This window comes from Spodoptera frugiperda, chromosome 6 (genome assembly GCF_023101765.2).
Source record: "Spodoptera frugiperda isolate SF20-4 chromosome 6, AGI-APGP_CSIRO_Sfru_2.0, whole genome shotgun sequence".
NCBI lineage: Eukaryota > Metazoa > Arthropoda > Insecta > Lepidoptera > Noctuidae > Spodoptera > Spodoptera frugiperda.
This window is the reverse complement of record NC_064217.1, coordinates 12,824,288-12,839,686: the sequence shown is the minus strand read 5'-3', so window position 1 is coordinate 12,839,686 and position 15,399 is coordinate 12,824,288. Positions and strand designations below refer to the sequence as shown.

The 15,399-nt window shown below is 37.7% G+C and overlaps 1 protein-coding gene across 1 annotated transcript; it reads right to left on the bottom strand.

The window, feature by feature from the left end:
* Nucleotides 1–438: 438 nt before the first annotated feature.
* Nucleotides 439–13,298, bottom strand: LOC118267487 (uncharacterized). Its single transcript, XM_050694202.1, has 16 exons — nucleotides 13,138–13,298; nucleotides 12,062–12,231; nucleotides 11,616–11,776; nucleotides 10,859–11,247; nucleotides 9,721–9,944; nucleotides 9,156–9,258; nucleotides 8,358–8,485; nucleotides 7,766–8,053; nucleotides 6,651–6,935; nucleotides 4,916–5,406; nucleotides 4,333–4,516; nucleotides 3,816–4,011; nucleotides 2,778–3,547; nucleotides 2,340–2,532; nucleotides 1,785–1,898; nucleotides 439–1,415 (listed from the first exon to the last, which is right to left on the bottom strand). Exons 1-16 carry the CDS (start codon nucleotides 13,181–13,183, stop codon nucleotides 1,342–1,344), a joined length of 3,816 nt encoding a protein of 1,271 aa, XP_050550159.1. The 5' UTR covers nucleotides 13,184–13,298; the 3' UTR covers nucleotides 439–1,341.
* Between the last annotated feature and the right edge of the window lie 2,101 nt (nucleotides 13,299–15,399).

Below are 15,399 nucleotides of genomic sequence, written 5' to 3'. Positions count from 1 at the left end.
ATAATAGTATACAGTAGCATACAGTTATAGGCACTCATGCGTGTATTTAGGTACTCGTTTGGATCCCTCATAGGACTTAATGGTACTCTGATAAGTGTGGGAGAGCCATGCTTCGGCACGAATGGGATGCCTCGACCAAAGTGATACCACGGCCTCACAGAAAACCTATGTGAAATATCGCTTTCGTTGTTGAGTGAGGTTACCGGAGGCCCAATTACCTCCCTTCAATGCCCGTTTCTTCAACAAACCTTACCCCCAAAGGGCCGGTCACGCACACGCCTCAGGTGTTTTGGGTGGTTGCTTACCATCAGGGTGATACGTCTCCTCGTTTACCGTCTTATACCATAAAAAAACTCTGTCGCCGTGTCTCGCGTAGATCTGTGTTGCGGTACACAACGGGTTAAATACATTAGGTACATAAAAATAATAAACAACATATTAACGTAAAATCATATTTATTCAAAACAGATATAAAAAATCACAGACAATAATAGTAAAATCGTTTGTTAACTAATATACAGTGTGATAGGCGTGGGACTTCTAACCCGTTAAGGCTGAGTACTACATCTAATTTTATCGACAAAAAAAAATATTGGGGCTTGAACCCCTAATTGAAAATATTGGAAAATAGTGATTTTTTCGGTAAAAATAATTCACAAATGATTTTTTCTCACCAAAACATTATCAAACATATGAAAAAGGTAATGAATTAGTTAGCCAAGGTTATTAGCTACCGTTTGTCGTTTTTTTTTTGTTTCTACGACGCATACAACCTTTGATATCAAAAAAAGTAAAAAAAATATTAAAATAGCCATAATTTTTAAGGGGAGGGGATTCGACCCCTTCGACCCCCGACTTTTGTCGATAAAATTAGATTTAGTACTCAGCCTTAACGGGTTAGAAGTCTCACCCCTATCACATTGTATATTGCAGTATGAACATGAGTTTAAGTATCTCTACCCTTAGTACGAGTTTGTTTTACGTTTAACGAAATCGAAACGAGAGCGCGTTCAGCATTCTGATTGGTTGGTTCATTCGCGCCGGCCAATCAGAACGCCGAACGCGCTTTCGTTTCGTTTTCGTTCAACGTAAAGCAAACTCGTACTAAGGGTACTTTTTAATTCTTAATTAATAAAACCTTTTACACCAGTAAATTCCCCAGAAACCTTTTAAAATTGTTTATAATAAAATGCGGGTAAAAATTAAGGAATATTATATGCAGCAAAATATAATTATCAAAAAATAACGGTACAGTATTGTATCTATATGACTAAGAGCAAGGTAAAAAACAACAAGAACAAATATAAAAAAAAAAAAACAATCTCTATAAGTAATTTAAACTTATGGGTTAAGGACAAATTCTTCGCGTTTCACATCCAAAGCCTTCAGTATTGTTTCAGTATCGTAGGGCACCGCTGTAAAATGAAGTATTAAACTTGTTTTAAGGATTAATCTTATTTTAAATTATTTAATTTATGATAATTACGATGGCTATAATAATCCCAATCAAGAATAATTTAAGAAATAACCACGTAAATATTCTAAATTTCAAACCCAAATCTACTATTTCAACTAAATATATCTCTAATCTGCTTGCCCAAAAGCAGGAGTAGGGACAGGGTTGTTTTCAGTCAGTAAAGACTGACACTGTCTCTCGCCTTGCTTAAGGCGGGACAAGTCATTGAATGATTTACCCTCAAAAAACACATGGAGATTATCATAATTATGATAACACCCTTGTCTAGCAGAGTATAATATCGGTAAGGACATTAAAAATCACTCACGTATATAAATGAATTCGTTGGGATCGTATCCAGAATCCTTTCTTGACTCCATGATGCACTGGCGCAGCGCGTGAGTTATTCCATGAGCTATACCGACACCCATCTCACCGCAAGCTGGAATACCACAATAAGTTAAGTACATTTTTAAACAAATTTGACACAATAACAATTAAAAAGCCTTGTTGGATATGAATATTGAAGAACTGGCACCAAAAACACATCTGAATAATTGTAATTAGAATCATGGGTTGCCATAACTTCACAAATCCCTCTTATTCTTCAAAAAAACCAAGGCATGGATATAAAATATGTTTTCAAAAAAGTTGCTTATTAGTCTTCTTCTTATGGTGCCACTACATTCCTGAAGGTTGGTCGTCAACTTCTTAAATTGGTCCTTGTCATTAGCCAGGCGGCAAAATTGTTCAATAGTGTCGATACCGGTCCACTCCCAGCTATTACCGTAGCCATTTTCTTTCTGCTTATTGGTAATCTCGACGATAAACAAAATGCGATTCAAAGAGGTAGATAATAAAGAATATTTTTCCAAAAACTTACTTTTAGATCCAAGGACGCCCTTCGGGTTCTTGCTGTTGTACCTCAATTTGACATTGTACTCGACAGGCGTGTCTAAGGCAAGAGGGACATGGTACTTGAGGGACCGATTGGTCTCCATCTTGCCAGTCTTCTTGTCATAAGCTATCTTCTCACACGTGTAGTAGCCCATACCCTGGACGTATGCACCTTGCACCTGTAAAAATACGAAGTATAATATGTAACTTAATAAAATAAACAGCAATATAAGGGTTGATGGAAAATCAGGGATTGGAAAGATTGGGAAAATTGATGATCACCAGTCCATTAGTTAATAAAATAACTCTTAAAGCACCTGGTGAGTGCAATCCAGACGCAAATCTAAATAATAGCAATAAGCATCAACTTCAAAAGTGACTAATCCACCTGTAGTGCAAAACGATTAAAAAATGGCAATCTCACCTGTCCACAATCCAATTTTTGATTTATGCTCATACCGACATCTTCCAGAATATCTACACGATCGATTTGATATCGCCCAGTTATCACATCCATCTGCACCTCCGTGATGGCTACAGCGAATGCACTGTAGGGTTTCAAGTTCTCATCAGTATCCTTCATCATGAACAAGGAGGTCAGTTCAACTTGCTCTTCGCCTGCTTTCTGAATAATTTCCTTCCACGTAGCTCCTGGCATGCTTTCCCTTATAGGAGCCAAGTTCGCCTTTAACTTTTCACAGGCTCTTATAATAGAATAGGCACAACTTTCAGTAGTGATACTAGATCCAGAGAATACGTTGTTTGCGGCGACGAATGAGTAATTGGGAACAATTTTGACGTATTCAAGAGGTACGCCAAGTTCGTAAGCGCAAACTTGAGCGCACTTGGTGTTGATTCCTTGTCCCATCTCCACGCCCCCAGTGGTAACAGTGACTGTACCGTCACCTCTGTATATTGACACCATGGCGGAATAATTTCCATAGAAGATTACTGGCCAGCTCATGACGTTGCAGGATATGGCTTTTTTCATCCATCTGTTAGTTTGGTTGAATTGTTCAATCTCTTTAACTCGTCTGTCATAGTCGACTTCCTTTTTAAAGGATGCAATCAATTCTGGAAGATCATTATCTTCTGTTCTCATGTTTATTTCGCGGACATCGGTAGGGTCCTTGTTCACAACGTAGGCAATGTGCTGCATGATGTGTTCTATGCAAGTGATGCCTTCGACTGTGCCTAAAGACAAATAAACATTTTAATTTTTTGGATATACATAAATATTTAAAGTCGTCGTACCTAGTTATCGTTGACAAAGAGTTAATCGCCATCTTATTTATTGAACTCTTACGAAGGTGAAATAAGAAATTGACAATATCATCATGCATTTTGAGACATGATGACATGACAACGTATTGATAGTAAGGAACGCCTAATGATAATTGCACCTTCAAGTTCCCAAAAATAGTCAGGTTAAAAAAGGTACCAATATAATCAGAACACTTACCTGGACCTCTAACCCAAGTGTTAGAGGGAGTGTCAGTGGTGACCGTGGCAGATTTGACAGACCAAGTGTCTTTGTTGTAGCAGTTCGCGAAAGCACCCACACTATACTCCAACATATCTTCGTTGTTGGAGCAACCATTGTCTTCAATGATGGTGGCGTTCAAGTACTGGATTTTCCCGTCATCGTCGACTCCAACCTAAGAGTAAGGAGACATATATTTTTCATCATCGTCATCATCAGCCGAGAGACGTCCACTGCTGAATAAACGCCTCCCCTCATACATCTTTATAACAAAGGAAATCTAGTTTATACTGCACAATATTTTGAAGTGGCTTATAAAACATATTATACTTCCAATATCCTGTCATATAAGACTCTGGAGTCAAAAAATCTGGGCAAATATCAAACTAAAAATCCAATCTCTGAATATATGATTATATATTCTTATAATATTTATCACAATCTTCCGTATCTAACAACTGTTTGCCTACACGTATGTCTGACAGAAATCACTTACCTCATAATCACACTGGCAAGGCAATCTCCTGCCAGTGGCGGTCAAGTTAGTTTGCAGCGGCAGTATGAATCTGCAGGGTCGGTCCAGCTTCTTAGCAACTAACGCACATGCTGTAGCAGCTAGCGCATTACGACTCACTTTGCCCCCGAAACCACCGCCCACGCGACGTACTTGTACTACGATACTAGAAAAAAAACGTGAATTTTAGTATCCATCTTTGAGAACCACATTGCTGCAACGAAGATTGTAAAGTTGAAACAGTTATTAACTTTTGAACACGATCTTAAAGCAAGATCTGCTGGACGTAATAAAGCCATGTCAAAAATAAGTACTTGGAAACGTACAGAATAAGTTTTTTATATTTCTCATAAAAATATCAGTACGGTACTTTAAGTTATGAGTTTGCTGTACGTTAAACGAAAACAAAAGGCGAGCGTGGTCGGTCGTCGCTCTGATCGGTCGGCGGCAAATGAACCAACCAATCAAGGCCTCGAGCGCGCTCTTACTTTGAACGTAAAGCAAACTGATACTAAGGGTATTGGTGATGTGTATAATTTGTGCTAAATGTAAACTTAAAACTTACTCGCTCTCTTTAATCCCCAAAGACCGAGCAATTGCATTTTGCGTCAGATCCATCCACTGCGTCGAATCAAACACCTCCAGTTTGTCATCTACTGGTACTACAACACATGTTATAGGCTCAATATAGTATGGATACTGAGCTTCTATATTATAAATACCCTTTATAATCTTCGTAGTTTTATTTCCTCTAGTAACTCTTTCTATGGACGGTCCTCCTCCGACATATCTCTTGCTATCCTTCTTTGCATCATCGATGGTAAGCACTGGTGGAGCTGAGCTAACATTTTTGTAAGTAACTTTGACTTTCTTAGCCAAAGTTTCAGCTAATTTCTCAGTTTCTGCTACTAGGATAGCTATAGGTTGGCCGTAGAATTTGACTTCATCAGCAATAATCTCTTCATCTTCAGTTTGTAGAGGCAAGCCAGGGACAGTAAAGGAATTGATGCCGGGAATGTCCTTGGGGGTAAATATTGCGACTACGCCATCCATTTTCTGTCAAAATTTAATTCTATTTAGAACCACTTTTGTATTGCAAATAAGTGATGAAAATGAGAAAAATGTACTTCAGTAAGTAGGTATCGCTACCTAGATACTTGTGGTAGTTTTTTAAATGTTACTCCGCAATAGATGTTTCTCCCAAGTTATGTTAAGTTGACATACATCCCGAGGGCACGGTGGAGCATACGGTGGCGATATGCCCTACATAGGTTAATCACCACCGTGTCCACAGGGATGTGGTCGACTACGGCACTGAATAAATTCCCCCTTAAAAAAGTTTGACATACACATCACGCCCAGGTTCTGAGTAACAATTTGATGCATAGTAATCGAAATTGACATTACGTAACAACTGGCAAGGACGTCCACTGCACCGTTTTATTTTTATTTGTTTTAAATTTTGTATTGCAGTTTGCATTTTTTTTCAGTGTTTAGCATTCATAAAAATTGTTAATAAATACATAAAAAATAGGTAACTGTTAGTAAACATGCTACCCAAACAAGCATGACTAGCCATATATTATTATAATTATATAAAAGTAGGTACCAATGTAACTATGTCAATAAAAAAATTATGGTACATACGTAATTAGTGTTAAAATAAGTTTTCACAAGTGTTTTACTCGCTGCCAATTATAATAAACAATATTAGCATACTCGGTGAAATAACATCGCCACATCTTTCGTGTTCCAAAATTTACTTATCAAAAAAAAAATTAAACAAGTTTTGACAGTCAACAGTTATTCTTATCTTTTTATTTCAATTTCAATTGACTCAACATTTTCAAATATTATTGAAAGAATTTCCTGCATTTGTGGTTTTATGACGCAGTTTTTTTTTATTCCTCAACCTCACGCCTTTTATCTCCGAAGGGGTAGGCAGAGGTGCACATTACGGCATGTAACGCATGCCACTGTAATCTACACCCACTTTTTACCATTTGCGTTATAAGTCACATGCAGTAGGTGGTGAGCCTGTTGCCATATACTGGGCACCAATCCAGAATACGTGCTACTACTGAGAAATTTTCGAAAAACCGAAAAAAACCCAGCATTACTTTGCCCGACCCGGGAATCGAACCCGTCAATGCGCGTCAGTCGCACTTGTGACCATTAGATCAACGAGGTCAACAACGAAGTATAAAAGTGTGAAGATAATACAAGAACAAATGCGATTAACGTTTCGAAAACTAAATCTAATAACAATTCGTAGAAGTAAAGTAGAAGAAAAGACTCACCAAAGCGCCTTCAATATCAATAGTATCAACAGTCCCTTTGTGGATAGTAGACAGGACAAAGGCACCGAACACTTGCCGAGGAATCGGAGGTATATCATTGGTGTAAGTAGCCTCCCCACTGGCTTGTATGAGGCCTTCCATCTTGTTTATTGGTTGGTTCAGAGGGAACACTGACTTATCCGTTTGATAATCTTCTTTGCCTCGGGAGACCGCTCTTCTAAAGAGTGATCCGCCAGATGTGAATCTTGAGTTTGCTCTGCCAGCAGGAGCTATGTTTAGGACGAACTGTAAAGACAAGGATGATGTTAAAAATGGTTTGTGTAAGAAGAAAGAGTGGTCTCCTGGACATGTAAACGAAACTGGTATGATAATAGTATAGCAGACTTAAATGTAAAGCTGCGCCCAACGTAAATGGTTACCGGGACTCTGGCTCAAAGCGGGAGAAGGAACGGGATGGTTTTACGTCAGTAAGAGTCTGATACTCCCTCCCGCCTCACCCAAGGCGGGAGAAGTCATTGGATGATGTTCCCCCTCAAAAAAAAGACTTAAAAGTGATAATAATTGATATAGATATTTATATGGATCAAGTGCCTCATGCAGAAGGCAGTGCTCCTCGAAACGGTACGTATTGTGACGCGGTTTTATTTCTCTGGAGCCCTAACTACCGGTAGCTTGGACCCTGTTCCCGCTATCGGTCGGCTCCTATTTTTATATTGTAAGATATTATTCTATGTTGTATATTATTAATAGTATTTAATAATGTAATTTTAGAGGATTTAAATTAAATATATGGAATATCAATAGTAGAAGTAAAGTAAAATATATTAAAAAAATGCTCCTCGAAATTACAGTCACGTATTTTCTAAAGGTTGCCAAAGTTATGCAGGACTAAGAGCAACCAAATAACTAATTAATAAGCTTGAAAGAGGTAATTCTATTACAACGGCATCCCGAATCACTTCGGTCACAATTCTACCCAATAAAATTTTAAAAAATGACCGTGACATACGGACGGACGGACGGACAGACAGACAGACAGACAGACAGACACGATGAATCTATAAGGGTCCCGTTTTTTGCCATTTGGCTAGGGAAACCCTAAAAAGTTGACTTACCTTATAAAACAGTCCGAGCGCCAATTTCTTCCTGCATTCAGGAGACGGTTCTCCAGGAATATCCTTCGGTAGTAATTCACAATCAAGCAGATCAATGGCTTCTTGTAGAGTTTCATTGGTAAATATATTCTTCCCGATCAGGTAATTCTCGGTATCAGTAGCATGGGCGAAGTCTGGATCTATGTTACCGTAGACTATGCTGGCAGATTCCACCGTGTTCTTCCTTCCTAATTCTATGAGATATGCCGCATTGACGATGGCTAAAGCATTCTGGTTTCTTGGCATAATCTAGAACAATAATGTTTTCCGATATCTAAGCAGTTTCTGACTATAAGAAAGTAAAATTCAAAACTAATTTGACTGTTATAAAAAAAAATCATTCATTTGATCACCCCTAAACTGTTACTTAACTTAAAATCACTTGACGTGACATTGCTCTCTTTCTCTTTCACTCTTAGTACGAGTTTGCGCTTCGGCGCTCTGATTGGCCGGCTCGAATGAACCACCCAATCAGAGCGCCGAACGCACTCTCATTTTGATTTCTTTAATCGTAAAGCAAAATCATACTAAGGGTACCGGTGTGTTTAAATACCTTGTAACTTCTATAGATATGTCGGTCGCTCAGGGGAGGCAGCGCGACACTAGTCATCAACCATCCTTCCATGTCAAACTTCAGGAACTCGACCGTTTTCAACGTCTTCGTTTTACCGCGAGCGTTGCCTATTAACAAAAAACATTAATCTTAGAGTTAACAAAAGATTATATATTTGACAGAGACTAGGCACTAGTACACTCATCTCGACCAATGATGGGTGTGGATGTGATCGACCTTACTTCGAATGTTTCGAATGAACAATTACAGAATAGACTAGCTGATCTCCATCTCTCCTGCCAAGTGTAAGGATAAAACCTGCCAAAAGTGGAGTCAAATCACCTGATGTATGTATTGTAATGTATTTTAAAATATATGTATGTATGTTTATTTTAATATTCTCCTTTTTATGTTTATTTATTCTGTAAATTTTTATTTTACTATATTACTTTTGTGTTTTGTTTTGTGCGTTGTCTCCGTCCGTGGGTCACTGCAAAGGGTGGCAACTGAAAACCAGTGCTGGGTACTTTCGGTGCCCAGCTCATACTGAGGTGGCAACCCTTGTGGCTTGGGCACGTTGCCACCTTGATTTTACCTGTTGTGTGTTTGTATGTTTTTTTTTATAATTTGTGTTTTGTTTTTGGTGCATCGTGGCCGGTGCCAAATAAATGATTCTTCTTTCTTTCTTTCTTTCTTTGATGTAGAGGAAGCTCATTACCCAATAGAGGGCTGTTCAAGTTTTTAGAGATTAAATAGACATTAAACTCATAATTTCTATAAACAGATTAAAGTACTCACGAACAGTGATCCTGGCGTCAAGGCAAGTGAAGATGACGAACAGATCAGACTGGTACGTCGGTACTGCGCGCCTGTACATCAAGTTACCGGCAATGGAGCCAATCTAAAACAAAAGGTAAAATAAATCAATGAGTAGTTTGCAGTAAGCAAAGATAGTGATGGTGGTATTTTGTTCTTAACTAATACACATATGTATTATGCAATAGGCGAGTCCTTTTCTAATGTATAAGGTTCCAGCGTTGAGAAGGTTTCGATAATTAACCAATTAAAAAATATAATTTTAAGTATTACAATCAAAACATAAGTCCTCTTGAAATAAGCAAGTCTAAATATATGCAGATAACATCATGAAAAAAAAACAAATTCTCCTACATTTGAACTTTACTGTAGGAACCTTATTTTAATACTTACTACTTATTTCTATATTAGCTTCTGCCAGCGGCTTCGCCCGCGTTTGTATGAAATAAAAACTATCACCCCATCAAAATTCATTCAGTAGTTTCAGCGTGATTGACGGACATACATCCAAAAAAACTATCATATTTATATGTGTGATTATTCTTACCTTTCTCACAGGTATATGAGCAATCAGTTCCAAATGCTTCACGACTTCAGATAGGTAAGCGAACTCGCTCTTCTTAGACGAAGCTTCTTTGAATATTCTAATGCAGTCTTCAATAGAAACGTTTGCCCCAAGAATCAAATTCTGACCATATTCATATTTCTTCAGCGAAGCAACTTCGCTTATGTCAATTATGATTCTGGGATATTCAAATGATTCAACGATACCTGTAAAGAAGCATTATTTTAATTTTGCACGTCTGTTTAAATAATAACCGAATAAACCGAAGCCCAATTAATCTCCTTCCCAATCCCCGATTCCCCAACAACCCTTAAATTCCTAACCCCCAAAAGGCCGGTAACGCACTTGTAACGCCTCTGGTGTTCATAGGCGGCAGCGATTGCTTACCATCAGGCGATCCGTCTGCTCGTTTGGACACCCGAATCACCAGAGGCGTTACAAGTGCGTTGCCATTTTGGGTGGGGGTACCCCTTCCTATTCAAATCTATTTAAGTGACAGCAGATGAATAAAAACACGGAAAGATACCTACTGTTTGGTTAGTTCAAAGATCTTTGTGGTTTGTTTACAAACATTTCACAATGACCTTGGCTTAAGTGATAAACATAATACCTAACATCACTTCTAGTTTTAACTGTACCGTTTATTTTATTTATGCTGTACTTACAACGTAGTTTATTTGTATTCTACGTCCTAAATGCCTATCATTGACTGAATATTTTACATTTTTTTCTAATAATTTTTTTCATGCTTGAGTGAATTGGTGTTGATCTAGGTACTTATATTCAGAATTTCTTATAATTCAATTGTTTTGTTATCATTTGACTTTGTATGTAATAAATTAGGCACAATACTTTTGCTTCCAACGTGTTTTAGTAATAAAGTCGTTCACATAGACTTTACATTACAAATAGTTATAGTAAGTTGTGATAACTACTACTTAGTCAGTTTGCTAAAAATTTTCATTACAAGAGACGAAACAATCGACAGATTTCGCAAAGATCTAGTACGAGTTTGTTTTATGTTTGACGAGATTTAATCGTTACCGCTTTTAACTCTCTGAAAAACTGTCAAATCAGGACAAAGTAGGCAAAAGTAAAATAATAACCAAACTAAACAAACCTTTTCCAGTATTCCCGTCAGCGAGCATATAGGAATCCACGCCATACTTGCTTAGGATATCAAAAATGTCGTCCTGTTGGTACACTTTGAAGAACTTCGATTTACCGAAGTCCAAAGAGATGACGTCTCTTGTCAGGTTCTCCTCTACAGTCACGAGACTCCAGTCACTGCAGTCACTGGTCTCTGAACATTTCCTCTGGCAGGTCCTAGGGTTTTTGGAGCAAGGGTTTGCCTCCTCAATATCCCTCACTCTCTGACATAATTCTGGAGAGGCATCCACAGCGAATGAGGTCATCGTGTCCATGATTGGTCTAAACCCGGTACATCTGCAGGTATTACTGCCAAAGGACTTTTCTAGTTCTGCCATGGTCAGGTTCTTGTCTAAGAGACTAAAAGAGAAAACAGGAGAAATGGCATTAAAGTAATTGGTTGAAAAGGAGTAATCTATAGAGTACTTTCTCATTCTTCTCTGGAATGTATATAGACGGTTAAAAGGAAATAGGGTATAAGCGACATTTTGGTCAAAAATGAGTTTATTATGCTATCCTACGTAAAATTTTCCGCTCTTTCGAATGCGCTTACTCTCATGGCTCTACGATGACATTTTTGGCGTTTATACCCTAGCAAAAAAAAACATTTTCCTAGTATTCTTTTTCGTAACCGACGAGTTTAAACGGCTCTCCTGAACATTTCATTTTTTGTCGCTTATACCCTATTTCCTTTTAACCGTCGATATAATTTTATTCAGGCCACTTACCTGGACATCTGCATCACCCAACCTGGAGAGCAGTACCCGCACTGGGTGCCATTGAACTCCACCAGCCGCTTCTGGACCTCGCTGTACCCATCCAAAGCATTGCCAATACCTTCGACAGTCGTGATCTCCCAACCGTTGCAGGAGAACACCAGAACCAGACACTGGGTGAAAGAGAATAAGGTTTACTTTAGCTTGTTGCTGTTTTAGGGCAGTGTTTGTTATCAAATGGTATTTTATTAATTTCTCGTATGTGTGTATGTGCCTCATATAGAAATGTGTTACCATGTAGGTAATAGAGTACGAGTTAGTAGTACGTAAGAACGCATTTGTTCAGGTTATTATATAGACCCACATGGTTTGTAAATAGGAATATACCTACACGAGGTTAAGATAATCATAACATACAATAAGGTGCGAATCAGAATAAATAGGAAAGTATAACTTACGGAGTTAACAGAGAAGGTCTCGACGATGCCGCTGGGGTACCTCTTGGCGCGCACCATGACGATGCAGGAGCCGCAGCCGCCCTCGTGACACATCGCCTTCGTGCCCGGCAGCGCCAACACATACCGCAGGTACGCGTTCAACGTCGTCTCCCGACGGAGATTCTCGTCCACTGTGTTACAAAAATATACAAATAACTTTATTGAAAACCGACTTATCGACTCGCAAAAATAAATTACAGCCTATCTACGTATAAATAAACCACTAAACGTTCATCGGCTAGGTAAAATTAAAATACATATAATAAGTCAATACAGTGCACCCCCGATAATCTGGCCTCTGTCTAATCCGGCGCCCCCTGTAATCGGACATGACTTTGATAAGTACATATTTGAAAATCTAAAACAAAAAAATATTGATGAATATTTCCAAGCTTCATAATTTGATAAATTCATTACATGATTTTGATTAATAATGTTTGATTATTTTGGTGTGTAGCATGTATGTGCATTTATGCTTAGTTTTATAAATAAAACGTAAGCTCTTTATTGTTATTTTATTTACTTAATTCGATATACATAAGTTAAGTATGATTTTGTACTTCAATATGTCATATAACATATAGAAACTTATCATTGGATATTTAATTGGCCGGATTACAAGGTACTCTTTTGTAAAAAAATCCGGACTATAGGGGGTTTTAGGCAGTGCTCTATAATCCGACAAATTCAATAGTCCGACACTGCCCTGCATAATGATTGTCGGATTACCGGAGGTCCACTGTATATAGTAAACTAGCTTCTGCCAGCGGCTTCGCCCGGAATCCCGTGGGATAAAAATTGTCCTATGTATTATTCCAGACCATAATCTACACCTGTTCCAAATTTCATCCCGATCCCTTCAGTCATTTTGATGTGATTGAGTAACAAACAAACATACATACAAACTCACAAACATTCGCATTTATAATATAAATAAGAAGTAAGATAAACAGTCACATTTTAAATTTAGAATAATCTAGAACTTCGAACAATAACATAAATAAAATAAAATAAAAAAAACAATGGATTACACATACCTGTACATTTTTTTCCATTGACAGTGAATTCAATTTTCTTAGACATCTTTTCTTTTGCGACACGCGATAAAGACTGTTTTTGGAAAAATTACAAGAAAAAATATAAGTACACAAGTGTCTACTGGTAGGTACCTACTTCACAATGTGTAACGGAAGTCTTCTCTTTTATCTTGCAATACTTAAAATGCAAATGAAAAGTAAATATACCAAAAATAAATATTACGCAGATAGTTGATCTACATATGCATCGATATTTTATTGGAAGTTACTTTCTAGAAGCCCGTCAATATAGTCAAAATTATGAATTTACTTAAAATACGGATAGTAATTAAATAAATACGTAACAACAAAGTAAGTTTAACACGACATAAAATATGACTCATGCACGCTTGAACAGATTTTCACGATTTTGCACTTAACTAAGTAATCCTTGAACAGCACCCGTATACATACATGTCATACCTCAGATATGTCTAATTGGTAAAGGTTAGATATAATTGAAAAAAAAAACCATGGTGTACAATTATCCAACATCTGAAGAGAAAACAAAGGCTACCGAAGTACATTTTTATAAATTGTTTTACTAGAATATCATGTAATTAATAAGTTGTATTGTTTTTTTCACATTTTGGAAAAATAAATAGTTTAGAGAACGTTTTTTTTTTTGGGACACTCGCCTGTTATCCTGCAGACGTATTATTTGATGGTAAGCAATCACCGCCGCCCATTGACACTTGAAACACCAGAGGCATTGCAAGTGCGTTGCCGGCTTTTTGGGAGTTAAAAATTTAAGGGTTGTTGTTCGGGAATCGGAAATGGGGAAGATTGGGAAGGGGGAATTGGGCCTCCGGTAACCTCACTCACACAACGAAATACGACGCAAGCGTTGTTTTACGTCGGTTTTCTGTGAGGCCGTGGTATCACTCCGGTCGAGCCGGCCCATTCGTGCCGAAGCATGACTCAACCCTTAAATTCCTGACCATCAAAAGACCGACAACGCATTTGTAACGCCTCTGGTGTTTCAAGTGTCCATGGGCGGCAGCTATTGCTTACCATCAGGTGATCCCACTGCTCGTTTGCTGGCTTATTCCATGCAGTACCACAGGCAGCATAGCGCATCCTCGCATCCTCCAGTAGTGAAACGGCAAACGATTGACCAATAGCCGGCTACTGTATCGTATGGGGGATAATCTCTTTTCTAAAATTTAAGGAACATAGCATCCTGTTTCCTGTATCATTGGTCCAATGTCTGTAAATAAGGCTGGCTACGCGATTGATTTTGCAACCTTTATGTGTTATTGTTTTAAAATAAAATGAGAATTCTTTAAAGCATTCTTTCTATCTTTCCTGAGAAATACAACCCGGCTCTTTTCAAGGTCAGAGTAAATAGGTACTTTCTAAGTCTGGCAATAAGCGGGTTGGTGGTCAAACGCAGACTTATCAACGTTAATAAAAAATTAAATTAAAAATTTAAAAAACCCCCGACACAAAAACTTAATTTACCTTTAAAAAGTAAAAAATAATAAAAGAAACTTAATCTTAAAGTACCTAAGAATGTACTAATAATTCTAAAAAATAAATACGTATACGTATAAATACGTCGCGTTGGGGGACCGCTCCTAATTATTTCTTACTTATCTACGATTTTTTAATAAGTGTTACATGCTTGGTGTTAACATTAAAGTAAATTGATGTTTAAATACTTAACTATAACGGAGCGGAGCGGTCCCCCAACGCGACATATTTTTTTTTTAGAATTATTAGTACATTTAATAATTTTAGAAAATTTTAAAAAAGATGTCCAAAGTGTACTGTCCAAAGTGTACTTTGTAAAGTCACGCCTTTTATCCCTGAAAGGGTAGACAGAGACGGCACGTAATACCGCTGTACAATGTACACTCACTTTTCAACATTTGTGTTATAAGTCCCATGTAATAACCTATTGCCATATACCGGGCACATTTCCATACTCCAAGCCACTACTGAGAAATTTTCGAAAATCCGAATAAAAAACCCAGTAATATTTCGCCCGATACGGGAATCAAACCCAAAACCCTTTGTCCAATAATCGCACTTGCGACCTAGATACCTTGATAGATTTTTTAAATACCTGAAACTTAAAAGGACCTTTCTATGAGAATATGGAAAATAAAAACAATAATAAGACATTTTTATAATAACACTGAATACAACAGTTGAATCACGTCCCTCTGTGTCTCGAAACTAGTAGAGCTTTTCTCAATACATTTACGTGTAGAAATC

What these genes read in the sequence shown, in the direction of transcription:
- LOC118267487 (XM_050694202.1), bottom strand. Translation starts at nt 13,183, where the DNA reads ATGTCTAAGAAAATTGAATTCACTGTCAATGGAAAAAAATGTACAG. An exon ending in TTGATATTGAAGGCGCTTTG is followed by an intron (nt 5,407 to 6,650) that starts GTGAGTCTTTTC and finishes AAATTTTGACAG; the next exon opens with AAAATGGATGGCGTAGTCGC. An exon ending in AAAAATTGGATTGTGGACAG is followed by an intron (nt 2,533 to 2,777) that starts GTGAGATTGCCA and finishes GTATTTTTACAG; the next exon opens with GTGCAAGGTGCATACGTCCA.